This window comes from Corythoichthys intestinalis, chromosome 6 (genome assembly GCF_030265065.1).
Source record: "Corythoichthys intestinalis isolate RoL2023-P3 chromosome 6, ASM3026506v1, whole genome shotgun sequence".
NCBI classification, from domain to species: Eukaryota; Metazoa; Chordata; class Actinopteri; order Syngnathiformes; family Syngnathidae; genus Corythoichthys; species Corythoichthys intestinalis.
In genome coordinates, this window is record NC_080400.1 from 29,335,760 (window position 1) to 29,351,685 (window position 15,926).

Genomic DNA, 15,926 nt, shown 5'->3' on the forward strand with positions numbered 1-15,926 from the left:
TCGTTTATTTAAACCTGAGAGGCTTTTTATACAATTTTTGTAACCAATGCACGAAACATTAAAAGCATCTAATAGCTTGGGGGATTTGTGGGATTTTCCACTGAGGTTGTTGGTGTGTTTTGCTTTTTTAAGACAGTTTACAATATTATTTGCACGTTTTACTGACTGACTATGCCATTTCTGTTTGATATTTATAATGGTTTGTGTTTGTCACTCAATAAACAGGTCAGTTTCTTGTTACCAACCGTTGTGTGTTATTCAAACTCACCTAATTCAGCTGGCTAGTTGTTATCAAGAGTAGTAAAACCTTTTTCAACATGAGTCTGACAACTAAGTAAGGAGGCTAAATAACTTTAAACTTTAACACATGCTCAGATAGGTCGGTATCGGTATCGGCCAGTATCGGTATCGGATCGGAAGTGCAAAACAATATCGGTATCGGATCGGAAGTGCAAAAACCTGGATCGGGACATCCCTAATTTAGATTAAAAAACAAAATTGTAATGTACTTCAGCATTGAGATGAATGGTGTTACACCTAGAAGTTGTTCTTAAAAATTTCAAAAGAAAAAGTTTTTAAACTTTTTAACTCAGGGGTCTCCAAACCGGTCCTTGAGGGCCGCTGTGGGTCCTGGTTTTTGTTCATACTGATCAAGCACAGACCTTTTAACCAATGTTGTTTCTACTAAAACAAGCAGCACCTGACTGCAATCAACTGATTACACTTATAAAACACTAGATTGGTGAAAAGGTGTGGTCTTGTTTAGTTGGAATGAAATCCTGCACCCACTGCAGCCCTATGTGGAACAGTTTGGAGACCACTGTTTTAACTGAACTGTTCTTGATTAAAACATGGGATTAAAAAAGTTCATTTGAACATTGACTTCAGTCAATATTTTGCCTACCACAAGAAGTAACCTGCGTACCACAGACTCTGAGAAATACTGCATTACATTAAATCCAAAACTTGAAAACCTCACTACCAAATCCAAACATTCAAGCCTTTAGACCAGAGGTCAGCAACCCTGGACCTCGAGTGCCACTATCCAGCTTGTTTTCCATGTCTCTCTCCATTGACACACCTGAATCAAATGATCAGCTCATCAGCAAGCTCTGCAAGAGCCTGATAACGATCATAATTATTTGATTCAGGTGTGTTAAAGGAGGGAGACATGGAAAACAAGCTGGATAGTGGCACTCAAGGACCAGGGTTGCTGACCCCTGCTTTAGACCAACACCTAAACCCAAAACACAAAGACATAACCCTAAACCATAAAAACTACCTTTAACCCATTTGGCCAAACTCCGACCTCACAAACTCTTATTTATCCAAACAACTACATCAGTTATCTGGTTCCGTTCTGAGTGGAAGTACCTTAAATGATACCAGAAAAAAAAAATTACTGTGTATAAATTTTGATACAACGTTAAAATGTGTAAGACTGCAAAGGGAGTAGAGTGGTACCTCTACATATGAATTTAATTCGTTCCAGGACCTGGTTTGTAAATTGAAATGGGCGTATGCCAAAAGGGATTTTCTCATATGAATACATTATAATTCCATTAATTCATTCCACAGCCCAAAAACCTATCAGGGTCCCCCCAGGATTGATAAATCTAAATTCAAGACTTTTAAGACCTTTTTTAATGCCATTTGAACTGAAAATTAATACTATTCTCGCACCCATTATTTAGATAATATTGAATCATATTAAAAAAAATAAAGCACTGAACATCCAATTTAACCTCAATTATTAAGTGTGTTTGACAAAAGAATGCACATTTATAGGAAGATACAATTAAAACAAATTTAGATAAAAGGTCTTTCAGAATTTTTTTTCCCCAGGATAAAATGGATTTTACACTATTATTGTAAAGCAACTTCAGAAATTACATTTGCAATACAACAGGTTTCCCTTTTAAGAGGACCTAGTCAAGGTGGTAGGCAGGTGATTGTCAAGTTGGCCACCTTAACTGTAAAGTGCTTGCAATTGGCAGTGAAAGTTTAAAAAACAGTCACTAAATGGCAGTAGTTTACCATTAATTACCACAAAATGAAAAAGCTACACATGACCATTTCCTTTGGTAATCGTTTTTTTCTAATCACATTACAAAAAGTATACAAAACACATGTTAATTCTTTGTTAGCTATTGAAGACATTTCTTTTAATCAGAGAGAAAATCCATACTCTTATTTAATCAAGAAAAGCATTTAAATATACCAGGAGGTGTTTTACTATCACCTACATTATAATTTGCCTATCACCATGCCATGTTATTCAGATTAACGTTACCCCACACTCATTCCAATATTACACAGTGTCAACCGTGTTGTGTATCTGAGAGTGATGGTGAATCTACGACTCCGGTTTATCTATGCTAAGGCTAGTGCACCTGCCAATACCCCACTGAACATGGCTAACTCTTGAGTTAAAACTGCGAAATTCACATTCATTCGAAAGGCAAACCGTGCAGATATACATTATTGCATCTAACACATTTTAATTGGAGAAATTGGCTACTTACTTTTAAATGTTAAGCAGGTCCACTGCCTTTGCATGACCCATAAACTGCGACCCAAAGTATCTGGATGCGACTTGGTCGCCGATCCAATACCTCACATGCTGGTCCAACTGTTTGGACTTGGTTGTCTTGTTGAGGCTTTCGTCGAACATAACACCTAAAGCATCTGAGCAGTTCCTTGCGTTAGCACACAGTACTGTGCGATTGCCTGCTGTTGTGATGTTGATGCTAATGATGCTAACGGCGCGTACGCACGAGGTGCAGTGCATCGTAAAAATTATACGCATCATCTTCGTTATGGATTAAAAAAAAAAAACAACAACAACTTTGTCACGGATATGATTTAAGTTGCACTGAGATGTTCTTGAAAATTAAAACCACGGTGAAAAAATTCCAGACTTACGACAGCTAATTTAATACTTTTAATACCTTTAATGATGGAAAACTAAATTCAATGCTTTTTTAATACTTTTAATAACCCGCGGGTACCCTGCCTACGCTTAATCCTTAATAAATATAGTACTGCTGGTACAATTACAAATAGTAATAACACATAGCAAAACAAAAACAAATACATTATAAATACAAATCAGAATAACTATAATAATAAAGGAATAATTTTAATACTAACAATAAAGTAACAAATCGTGGTCAAATGTGGCCGTTTTGTTTTGCATGCTGTTCCTGAACGCACCGTGTGACTGAGGAAAGAGAAAGTTGCGGTAGAGTGGGAAGTGTTTACTATTTTTCAGATTGTTGTTAGCGTCGTGTTGTGTTGCACAAGTTCTGAAATAGATGATTAACTCATTTGCTCCCAGAAACGTATAAATACGTTCTATTTTTAATGCTTCATTGTCCCCAAAATGTTTTTATTCGTCTTTTGCGTTTTTTTTTTTTTTTTTTTCTTTACAAAAAGAATCTATAGCTTGCGATCTATCAGAGAAACAAAAAGCAAGGCTCCAAACCCATTTTAAAGCAATAAAACTGGCCACTGGAGGGCAGTCGCGCATTTTGTAAAGACCCGCAACCTGATTCAACAGCAATGAAAGGCCGGGCAGCATGGTCGGAGCGCTGGCGGCAGTATGCCAGGCGGCGGATGACCGAACAAAACAACCGAGAGGACGCCTGGAATGCCAGGCGCTGGACGACGGAACAAAACGTCTGAGACCATCGTGCAGCGGGCTCGCCAAGCAGACATCGCAGAAATTAAAAAATAATCCATCTTTGTGAGACAGACAACGATGATGGAAAAGTTTACACGGCAGACGCAGCGACAACGGCGTCATCTCAACGACAACAGGCGTCATCTCTTAGTAGTCATGTGTAAACAAATTGTTACTTTGCTATCAAAAGCTCTATTTGTCTTGTCCGTTATGATATTTTGTAAAAGGAAAACATTATTCAGATGTTTGGGATGTAACTAATGCAAAAATAGCTGTGTTAAAGTCAAAGTTATGTTTGAAATGTATGTGGTTACAAAAAGCTCATTTTTTCCGTTTTTTTCATCAGAAATTGGAAAATTGCTCAAACTAAGCTATTTTCTAATGCTGATTTCTAAAGAATGGAAAAAGATATGAACTTACTTTTTTTTCTGCTGAAAAAAGAGGGTCTGCTGAAAGAATCTTTCTTTTGGTGGGTTCCATGTTTATATAGCAATAGAACAGAATTTTCTGTGGGCCTTGCAAAATCAGTCAAAATCCAGAGAAATGGCTGGGAGCGAAGGGCCTTGCTCTGGTGAAAACGGCTAGGAGTGAATGAGTTAAAAGCCTGACGAAGCTGCCGACTAATTTGCCGATGTTACAATAATAATATTAATAAATCAGAAATAAAAAGTGTTTTTATTGTTACCTGAACTTATAGGGACTGGCCATACTGTCGAGCCATTTTACTCACAGACACCACGCTCATATTTTTCTATGATTTCCTTCTTAATTTTAATGATTAGCGTCACTTTTTTCCTTTTTTCACCACCTGCGCTAACCTTCTTGGGACATATGTTGATTTCTATCACAGGAAAATCCGCCGTGCATCCGTATTGCAGGAAAACAATGAAATTGTCAGTGTTACGCTGTCATAAAATTGTCTTATTTTGAGCATGCCGTCATATGTCGAGACAAATACCGAGTCAAATTTTATGTCGGATGTCTAAAAAATTGTATGTCGATGCGATCGTATGTACCACTGACTTGGAACAATAAAACTTAAAAAAAAAAAAAATTAAAATCTAATATCCGTCCTGGACAGTCTATGTCCACCTGGTACTTTGATGCACTATTGAGTTGTGATTAAACAGTGTCAATAATCTATAGGCAGTCAGCAAGAGTAGTCTTAATCATTTCTTGTCGAACATTGATGGAGCTAAGTACCTACTCACCGTACACGTGGAGGATGTAGTCGTCGTAAGCCTCGCCTATGGTGTTGGAGGCCACACAGCGATACGTGCCATTGAACGACTTGTTGAGGTTTTCGATGTAGAGGTCTGAACCGGTGACCACAGCGTGAGGCGGCACATCCTCATCCACCCTTACCCAACTGATCTCATGAGGACTGCAAAAGAAAGTGCACGGGAAGATATGTATGGATGTTGTGGAGATGACGTTTGTGTATCGAGACTGCGCTACAATTGAAAATAATCCGATATGTGGCAATATACGTAGCTCCACCAGTTGCCTGTACAGTGTACGTGCACTTACTGAGGTTTTCCTCCAGCGATGCACGTCAGATCAAGATTGTCGCCCTCTCGAGTTAATCCTTCGGGATACGTCACCACAATTTTCACTTCAGGTTTATCTGAGAAATAAAAAAAAGACAGTTATTGACTCGTATCGTATACTCTTCACAAGGCTGGCCTGTTTTACTGCCCCTTCTTCCTGCAGACAAAACTAAAATAAAATTCTTACTGCACTTGAAACATGGAAAGAGGGAGAGACACTGAAGCAAAATGAAAAAATAGCCAGAAGTGAAACGTGGTGCAGGATGAAAAGGATTATCCAATGTGCACATTTGACATCTACTCAGCCAATAGTAGCTTACAGCAAAATGATTTTTCTTCCCTTATCAACACCTGCAAAAGATTACCAAAATGTCAAGCACTTCCCGTCAAGCTTTCTGTTTTTCCTTGAAAGGTCACACTAAAATAAGTGGAGCAAAATGAATATTCTACACCACCCATAATAGGGTGACTTAACCTTTGTAGTTGTGCTAGGTCAGTCCAGTTGATCAGTCACAGTTACTCAGACACCCACCTTTGATCAGCTACAGTGCCACCTATTAACTGTTGAGAAACATTTCTATTAATGATCTGGTTTTCCAGTGAGAGTTACGGTCAGTTTGATGAAACTAATTCCTCATCTAAGTAATTTTTAGTAAACATCAACAATGCAAGTTTGCAGTCTCTCCCCGAGATTGATAAGGTTGCATTTTAATAGTTAAACGAGAGAAGCAATCATTCCCCCCAATGTCCTACTAGACAGTAAGTATTGAGTCCATCACACGCTGCAAAACAGCAGGTGAAATTGTCACTATGAATTTTAAAATAACAATTGAAATTTGGACTTCAAACATATTTTCCAAATAGGAAATAGAAAGATCACAAATACAGTGGCGCGAAAAACCACACAGTGACAACCAACTAAACGGTAGTTTTATTTACTATGGGGGACAAATCTATCTGGCTCTGTGTGAAAGACATTACCCCTCTTGTTAAGTCACAAAGTAACTCTAATAAACCACAGTTTGGGCAAAGATGTGTTCATGGTTACTGGCCACAGGTAAACTGAATTGCCACCACATTTGTTGAATTAAGATATCAGACGAAGGCGAGGTTCCTACCGCAGGCCTTAATGCACGAATAAGATTTTTTTCGTTTTTTTCCGACTCGAGTGAGGCTTTAACTTGACGGTCTGATCGGGAAAAGTTGCATAAAAGTGGACCATTTCAATGCCGATCTAAGTCACTTTCGTATGTGGTTAATAGGGGTGTAACGGTACACAAAAATCTCGGTTCGGTACGTACCTCGGTTTTGAGGTCACGGTTCGGTTCATTTTCGGTACAGTTTAAAAAAAAAAAAAAAAAAAAAAAAAAATATATATATATATATATATATATATATATATATATATATATATATATATATATATATATATATATATATATATATAAATGTGCTAGTTGTTTATTACACACTTTTGAGCTTTCAACAATAGGAACATTAGCCTATACAATGCTAGAATTCTGCTCAAAAAGTAGCGGGTATTTAAAGATAATCCAACAACAATTTGCCTTTCAGACCACACGTATTAGTCAGCTTTCTTTCTGAAAGAAAGAAGAAAAAAGAAGTCCTGTGCTAAAGAGAGAAGCAATCCCAATTACAAAGATTTTAACATGTATTTTACAAATGAAATGCCTCAATGAATCATTTTTTTTTTTTCTCTTATGAACGGTTTCAAAAGCTTTATTGGTGGATTTTCTCAAGTTAAAGCGCCACACAGAAATTAATTAATTGTGTAAGCAGGATGTGTGTATTATTCTTATTATTTAATCATAGGTGTTTTAGCTCATTTCAATTAATTTTATTCAAATTGGCTATTATTTATTTTATTATGTGTTTATATTTTACAAATGTGATGTAGAATTCATTTATATTGTATATTTTATGTTGTATAGCTTTAATTCCTATGTGAATATTAGTTCCTACTTGTTTTGTTGTGGTAGGAAGGTTTTGTATTGAACACGGGGCCGTGTTTGGTTATTTTTATAGCAGAGAAGACAGCAGTAAATCAGCGAAGACAAGTCATCTGTGCCCCGATCTACCACTCAAGAGATCTGATGGACTCAAAAAGTAGGTTACGATTGCATATTAGTTTGAAAATCGACCGGATCCACCACATTTTTACACGAGTGACTTCCCGCCCGATCCTAGCTACGTGTAGTGGTATTGACGGAGGAGGGCTGCGTCTCGCGTCAAATAATAAACTCTGCCGTTCTTTTTGCGTGTGTCGCGTTGAGCCTCTTCCGGGACGCGTTGAGCCTCTTTCGGGACGCATCCAACACGCGGCCGCACTGTGACTGGTGTGGATTGGCTGATTCTCACGACTGCGTTCTCGCGGCGGCCACGTTGTCGCGCCGTTGACGTTTCTGGACTGTCCTACCGTGTTGGTCCTTATTATAGTAGACAAGACGGAGTAAATATAATCTACACAAAGAAACTGTAACCCGATCGACTCATAGCCTCGAAAAGTAAGGGTTATATTACGTCAGAAACTCGTTCGGTAGGCGTCCGTTCCGAACCAACTACCACGTACCGAAATGGTTCAATACTATTACATGTACCGTTACACCCTTAGTGGTTAAAATCCAATTTGGCCACATTTTTCCAGAATGTGGCTGTGGTCTGAACTGTTAAGTTCCCCAAATCGAAATTCATGCAGCAATTACATCAGCAAAGAGAGAGAGACAGGGTGTTACGGTAGCGTTGGAGCTCTGCATTAGTGTTAGCGCCTACCTTGAACGAAGGCTTTTAGGGAAAAGGCGGGCTTCACAACAGTCATAAAAGAAATAATAAAATGGGGGAAAATGGGGGGGGGGGTAATAAGCCTGAGAATACTCGGTTTTCTCTCTGTGCGCCAAATGAGCAATATTTCAAGATTGATTACACGGCCGAGAGTCGGGTTAGGGTTAGGGTTAGGTTCATGCTACAGGTCTTAATGCACAAATCCGATTTTTTGTCGTATCTGTTTTTTGGCGTGCCCGTTCAGACTGCCTTTGTTCATTGAGACCATTCAAGTATTACGCATGCGAACTAATTCGCAGTCCGACACGCGCTGAGCAAGACGACCCGCATGGGCAGAAGCATCAAAACAAATGACCACACATGCTGGCTGTTATCCGTCATTCCAGGGATATCATATTTTGCTTTTTAAAAAGAGGACACAAATAACAGACATAAATAATCCCATTTTAGGCCTATATTCAAAGTATATGGATTGATAGCATGCACGCACTGTCCGTGCATGTCACACACACATACGGGCAGTTTGCCCCGACTCTCGGCTGTGTAAGCAATTTTGAAATATTGGTTAAATGCAGCAGACGGAAAACCGATCATTCTCAGGCTTATCCTCAACCCATTTTTATTTTTTTTATGACTGTTGTGAAGTCCGACACTTCCTAAAAAGCCGTGTTCAAGGCAAGCTAGGCGCTAATAACGCACAGCTGCACCGCTACCGTAGCGTCTCTCTTGCTTTTTGATGACGTAATTTCTGCATTAATTCCGATTTGAGAGACTGGACAGTACAGACCGCCGCGACAGTCTGGAAAAATGTGGCCCGGATCGGATTTGAACCACATACGAAAGTGACCCAGATCGGATTTGAAATGGTCCAGTTCTATGCGACTTGTCACGTTCAGACAGTCAAGTTAATGCCTTACTTGCGTCGGAAAAACACGAAAAAATCGGATTCGTGCATTAAGACCCGAGTATGAACGTAGCCTATGTCTGTGTGTCATACACACACAGTGCGTGCATGCTATCCATCCATATGAACATTGAATACAAGTCTAAACGGGGACTATTTATGTCTGTTATGTGTGTCCTCTTTTTGAAAATCAAAATATGATCACCCTTGAATATCGTTGAGCCAACATGTGTAGAACCTAGCCTAAGTGAAGTAGGTTACAAGAGCTCAAGAAAACATTAAGCCATGATCCAAAGAAATGCACGTAGAAAAAATTGATTGGGAAATCTATCAGTCTGGAAAAACAATTTCTAAGACTTTGGGGGTCTGGAGAAGCACTATAAGAGCCTTAATCCACAAATGTAGATAACTGGGAACATTAGCAGTGCTTCCCAGGTGTGCTCGACCAACTAGAATGATGCCCGAAAGTGCATCGAAGACTTATCTAGAAGGTCATAAAAGAACCTAGAACAACATCCTAAGAACTGCATTAATGGCCTCTGTTAACTCTGACTCTACTGTAAGAATGAAACCGGCCAAAAATGGGATGCATGCAAGATTTCCCGGGCGAGAACCACTGCTGCAAAACAAGAAAATAATGGCTGGTCTTACATTTGTCCAAAAATATCTTGATGAACCTCAAGACTTTTGGAAAAGCATTCTGTGGACTAATGAGTCAAAAAATTGAACTTTTTGGAAGGTGTGCATCCCGTTACATCAAAATGGCAAAACATTTGACAAATGGAACTTTATGCAAACATTGCAGCATGGTGGTGGCAGTTTGATAGGCTTTGGCTGCTTGCGGCCTCAGAACCAGGAAAACTTGGAACAATGAATTCTGCAGTCCACCAAAAAATTATGCAGGAGAATGTCCGGCCATCTCTTTGTGCCCTCAAACTCAAGGGCTTTTGGATCATGCAGCAGGACAAGGAGTCGAAATACATTGGCAAGTCTAATTCTTAAGAGCTCTACATGAATAAATACATAAAGTACATACATACATACAGTGTATCATAAAAGTGAGTATACCCCTCGCATTTCAGCAGATATTTAAGTATATCTTTTTATGGGACAACACTGACAAAATGACACTTTGACACAATGAAAAGTAGTCTGTGTGCAGCTTATATAATGGAGTTAATTTATTTCCCCCTCAAAATAACTCAAAATATAGCCATTAATATCTAAACCCCTGGCAACAAAAGTGAGTACACCCCTAAGAAACTACATACATCCCTAAATGTCCAAATTGAGTACTGCTTGTCATTTTCCCTCCAAAATGTCATGTGACTTGATACAGGAGTGCTGTCAGCATTGCTGCAGAGATTGAAGGGGGGGGGGGGGGGGTCAGCCTGTTAGTGCTCAGACCATACGCCGCACTCTACATCAAATTGGTGTGCATGGCTGTCACCCCAGGAGGAAGCCTCTTCTGAAGACGGTACATAAGAAAGCCAACAAAGACTTTGCTGAAGACATGTCAAAAAAGCACATGGATTACTGGATCCATGTCCTATGGTTTGATGAGACGGGCGGGCTTTCTTGCCTCAAACAGGCAGTTGAGGCTAGAAAACTATCTAGGATTGCAGGGTTGAAACAATTCTGCAAATAAGAGCGGGTGAGAATTCTTCCTCAGCAATGTGAAGGATACATCCCCAATTATTGGAAACACTTGATTTCTGTTATTTCTGCCAAGGGTGGCGCCAACCGTTATTCGTTTCAAGGGGTCAAGTACTATAATTTCCGTCTGATAAGCCTTACATTAATATAAGCCCCAGCTACCAGATTGTTAAAAAGAAAACGGAATTGTTCTTATAAAAGTCGCACTGGACTGTCAGACACATTGCAATGTGAGATATATACACCAACACACTTGTAGCTCATCAGCCTCTGACATTTTTACCGTTTTCAAAGAAATTCATGATGCAAAACCCCATGTGTATATTGCCTTTATTCATTTATTTACACAAAACTACATTTAAGCCCCTTTCACATACACCTGAACACCGTTTAAATCTTGGGATTTAAGCAGCCCTTGTACGTGAAAGCATTTTCCCGGGTCGACTGATATGGAGATTATGCGGACATTTACGGAGTCGCGTCTTAGTGTAGTGTCTGGGACTTTCCTGGGAAATGGTGTGCGTAAAAGCAGACTTTAAATTCCCGGGTCACAGCACGATGGCTGATGACGTATATATCATGGCGGGCCGATCTTCACTTCCTCTTTCTTCGTAGTAAGACGAAAAGTAGTAATCACGCATTTATCAACATAGCAAGCTGGAAATAGGTAAATTAAACTAAAAACATAATGAAATTAAATTGCTACTGGATCGTAGAGCCGAGGAAGAGAGTCCATCGTCCATCTTTGAAAATATGTGGCTTATTTTGTTGCCGAGGTTAGGGTCCGCAACCTCGGAAACAAGGTTGTACCTCAAATCAGAAAACAACGGAGGGATGCATTCAAGGGTTTACTAAATACAAACAAAAATACACGCGATCGCGGAAAAGGGGGAATAAGACAATGGGTCCGTGACAGTAGGTCGACGGGGATCAATAATACTAACCTAAGCGGTAGGCAGAGAGCCGATAAGACAACAAAACAAATACCAGCACAAAGTCAGGGATTTCAAAAAACGGGCAGCAGATGAACAAGCTAGCAAATGCACGAAATTCTAGAGTACAAGGTGTCGAATGGCGCCCAGCAAGTTAATAAGTCAGCACCCTTCTCTTGGATCGCCTGGGCTTAAATACAGTCTTGATGATCTTAAATTGGCTGCAGTTACGACATCGGGAACGCTCCCAGAAACGGCTCTGTAACAAAACACAATCTGACCAACAGAATGTGAAAGCCAGCGCCACCCAAAAATGACGTAATATCCGGGTTATTAAATCGCGCCAGCAGACCTCCCTGCACAGAGAGCGCCCCTGGGCAACATGGGACAAGTCTGTGAACGTGTCCAACCTGCGTCATTCTCGTGATATATCTCTATGCATGAAAGCAATGACGCAAGTAAATCCCGCGTCACCTTACAAGTGAATTTACCGGAATATGTGTGTGAAAGGGGCTTTAGTTGAAAATATGAAGCAAAATGCTTCATCCTTTTATACTTGCAAGACGCCAGTTTACTCAAGCTAGAGGCATATTTTGGGAGGTATTTGACTCAACAGTTTTCACTGTGTGATTTTGCAAGCTCAGCTTTAGTACTGATTGCATTGTAGCCTCAGTGTATCTTTTTTTAGTGGGAGTTTGAAAACTCACATAGCACTTCCAGGTTTCGTTGAGCCAAAAGGTCGTTGGCGGCCGGGTGGTCGACAACACAGTCTACCGGCATGCCATCGTCCTCTTTAGTGACGGAAAACCGCACCCGGCTGGTCACAGTAAACATCCGGTCGTACGTCTCCTCTACTGTCGTTTCTCCTAAGAAGAAAGGAAAGAGAAGTTCGTCAACCCATTGTAGGCTGTCATTTAGTTCATTGGCTGCCATTGACGGCACTAGACATCTAATTCGGTTTGAATCGGAGGCTGTAGTGAACGCTACTAATTCTTCTATTTAAATGAATTAAATGTCTGTCGATGTCAATGGCAGGCAATGTGTTAAATGCTCTGAAATTTGAGATATAACAAAAAAGTGAGTGTTACTCGAGTGTCATTAGGGGCCATAACAAGTGTATTTTTAATGAACTTTTTATCCATTTAAAAGTTTATTTATTTATAAACAACATGAAAATAATATCTAAAAAAATACAATGACTAATAATAAAAAATAACAATTAATAATAATAATAATTATTAATTGAGACTTGGCATTTACTTATGTGGACATCTCATTTTGTGTTAACTATTAAAGTTTTGTATTTCTTTGCAATGCATTATTTTTTTCTTAGCAAAAGTATCAGTGCTTCTACAATAGCTGGGACTCGAAAGCGGGTAAGTACTTTTTCCACCATGAGAGCAGGCATTTCAAACCGTCATTGCGTAAACTGCACATTTAGTGAGTTAACCATGACAAGGGCATTCGCTATCATAAAGGTGTGTGTGTAAATGGCATTTACATTTAATTTTGTTTGGTAAAGAGGATTTATATATGAAATTCGAAGCCTATTCTAAGCCTTATAATGACTGCCCTTTATAGTCCTTAGGCATAGCATTTTTGGGGTCGGGGGGGATGTTGGCAGTAATCTGTCGTCCACTCGGCCCGGCGGAATTGTCAGAGGGGGCCTTCATTTGGAGCGCATTACAATGCCAAAGGGGCAGCGAATTAGCTGCAGTGCTGAGTTTGACGCTTTATTCGCACTTAATGAAGTGAGGAAATAATTACGCCACGCCAGTCTGACCTGCGGCACACTTCCATTTCAGTATGGGAACAAGGGGAGACCCCATCGGACACAAAGCACTTGATGATGATGCCACCAAACTTACAGTTACACTGAAGCTGAATTATATATGTACTGTATACACACACACACATACAGTGCCTTGCAAAAGTATTCGGCCCCCTTGAATCTTGCAACCTTTCGCCACATTTCAGGCTTCAAACATAAAGATATGAAATGTAATTTTTTTGTCAAGAATCAACAACAAGTGGGACACAATCATGAAGTGGAACAACATTTATTGGATAATTTAAACTTTTTTAACAGATAAAAAACTGAAAAGTGGGGCGTGCAATATTATTCGGCCCCTTTACTTTCAGTGCAGCAAACTCACTCCAGAAGTTCAGTGAGGATCTCTGAATGATCCAATGTTGTCCTAAATGACCGATGATGATAAATAGAATCCACCTGTGTGTAATCAAGTCTCTGTATAAATGCACCTGCTCTGTGATAGTCTCAGGGTTCTGTTTAAAGTGCAGAGAGCATTATGAAAACCAAGAAAACACAACAGGCAGGTCCGAGATACTGTTGTGGAGAAGTTTAAAGCCGGATTTGGATACAAAAAGATTTCCCAAGCTTTAAACATCACAAGGAGCACTGTGCAAGCCATCATATTGAAATGGAAGGAGCATCAGACCACTGCAAATCTACCAAGACCCGGCCGTCCTTCCAAACTTTCTTCTCAAACAAGGAGAAAACTGATCAGAGATGCAGCCAAGAGGCCCATGATCACTCTGGATGAACTGCAGAGATCTACAGCTGAGGTGGGAGAGTCTGTCCATAGGACAACAATCAGTCGTACACTGCACAAATCTGGCCTTTATGGAAGAGTGGCAAGAAGAAAGCCATTTCTCAAAGATATCCATAAAAAGTCTCGTTTAAAGTTTGCCACAAGCCACCTGGGAGACACACCAAACATGTGGAAGAAGGTGCTCTGATCAGATGAAACCAAAATTGAACTTTTTGGCCACAATGCAAAATGATATGTTTGGCGTAAAAGCAACACAGCTCATCACCCTGAAAACACCATCCCCACTGTCAAACATGGTGGTGGCAGCATCATGGTTTGGGCCTGCTTTTCTTCAGCAGGGACAGGGAAAATGGTTAAAATTGACGGGAAGATGGATGCAGCCAAATACAGGAACATTCTGGAAGAAAACCTGTTGGTATCTGCACAAGACCTGAGACTGGGACGGAGATTTATCTTCCAACAGGACAATGATCCAAAACATAAAGCCAAATCTACAATGGAATGGTTCAAAAATAAACGTATCCAGGTGTTAGAATGGCCAAGTCAAAGTCCAGACCTGAATCCAATCGAGAATCTGTGGAAAGAGCTGAAGACTGCTGTTCACAAACACTCTCCATCCAACCTCACTGAGCTCGAGCTGTTTTGCAAGGAAGAATGGGCAAGAATGTCAGTCTCTCGATGTGCAAAACTGATAGAAACATTCCCCAAGCGACTTGCAGCTGTAATTGGAGCAAAAGGTGGCGCTACAAAGTATTAACGCAAGGGGGCCGAATAATATTGCACGCCCCACTTTTCAGTTTTTTATTTGTTAAAGAAGTTTAAATTATCCAATAAATTTTGTTCCACTTCACGATTGTGTCCCACTTGTTGTTGATTCTTGACAAAAAATTAAAATTGTATATCTTTATGTTTAAGCCTGAAATGTGGCGAAAGGTTGAAAGGTTCAAGGGGGCCGAATACTTTTGCAAGGCACTGTATATATATATATATATTATTGTTATGTATATATAAGCCACGTGAAAAACCAGGCCTCATACAAACTATGCCCCAAATATGGTCCATCCTCTTCCTCGAGTTGATGAAAAAAGGCTTTATCTTGCACTAAATTTAGTTTTCGATTTATTCCGCACATTTCAAAGTCGCTCGCTCAGTCCAACCGGCCGTCACTGGCTACCTCGCATACCTCTCCTAGGGTGGCACTTCGCTCAGCAATTTATTAAAAATATTCACATTACGTCCGTCCTTCGTGACCTCACAATGGCTCCTGGGATATGTAGTCTTTCGCGGTGCGTTCGGTTTTGAAAAAGGACAAGAAATGATGGAAATACAGACATAAACAAATGGTCCGTATTAATGGTTATTTATGAGGCAATTAAACTATAAAACTCAAATGACATTATCTACCATTTTACTTGGTCGATTGACTTAAAGTAAAAGCGGGCGTGGACCTCAACTTCCGCAATTTCAAATGAGATCACCCAGTGGTACGTGGGTGTCGTGATTACAGCGCGACGAGGCTTCAAAAATGATATGCGTAAACATGTCGCCACCGACACGTCCAGTTTTAAAGGGTTAAACTTTAATTTTATCGCTTGAATTTAGGAAGTTTTGTTTGAAGCCAGAAGTTCTGTGTTAATCTTGTTTGACAAAAATCCAATTCCATAGGATAGTATACAGGATAATCTGTGACCAGTATGGAATAGAGTTGCCCAGATCCCAATGGTCCATGCCACAGAGGGTGAGAACAAGAAGGCCAAGGTTCTGTGGTTCTTCCAGGCTGACAAACAGCTCCAGGCTAACCAACCGGACATCATGGTGGTGGACAAA

The 15,926-nt window shown here is 39.9% G+C and overlaps 1 protein-coding gene across 3 annotated transcripts in view; it reads right to left on the bottom strand.

The window, feature by feature from the left end:
• cadm1b (cell adhesion molecule 1b) overlaps positions 1–15,926 on the bottom strand; it is a 375,267-nt gene that overhangs the window by 51,458 nt on the left and 307,883 nt on the right. For all 3 annotated transcript variants that reach the window (XM_057839778.1, XM_057839776.1, XM_057839777.1), the window contains 3 exons: positions 12,234–12,392; positions 5,216–5,312; positions 4,897–5,069 (listed from right to left, as the gene is read on the bottom strand). In XM_057839778.1, the coding sequence (XP_057695761.1) occupies positions 4,897–5,069; positions 5,216–5,312; positions 12,234–12,392 (429 nt within the window). The remainder of the gene's footprint in view (positions 1–4,896; positions 5,070–5,215; positions 5,313–12,233; positions 12,393–15,926) is intronic.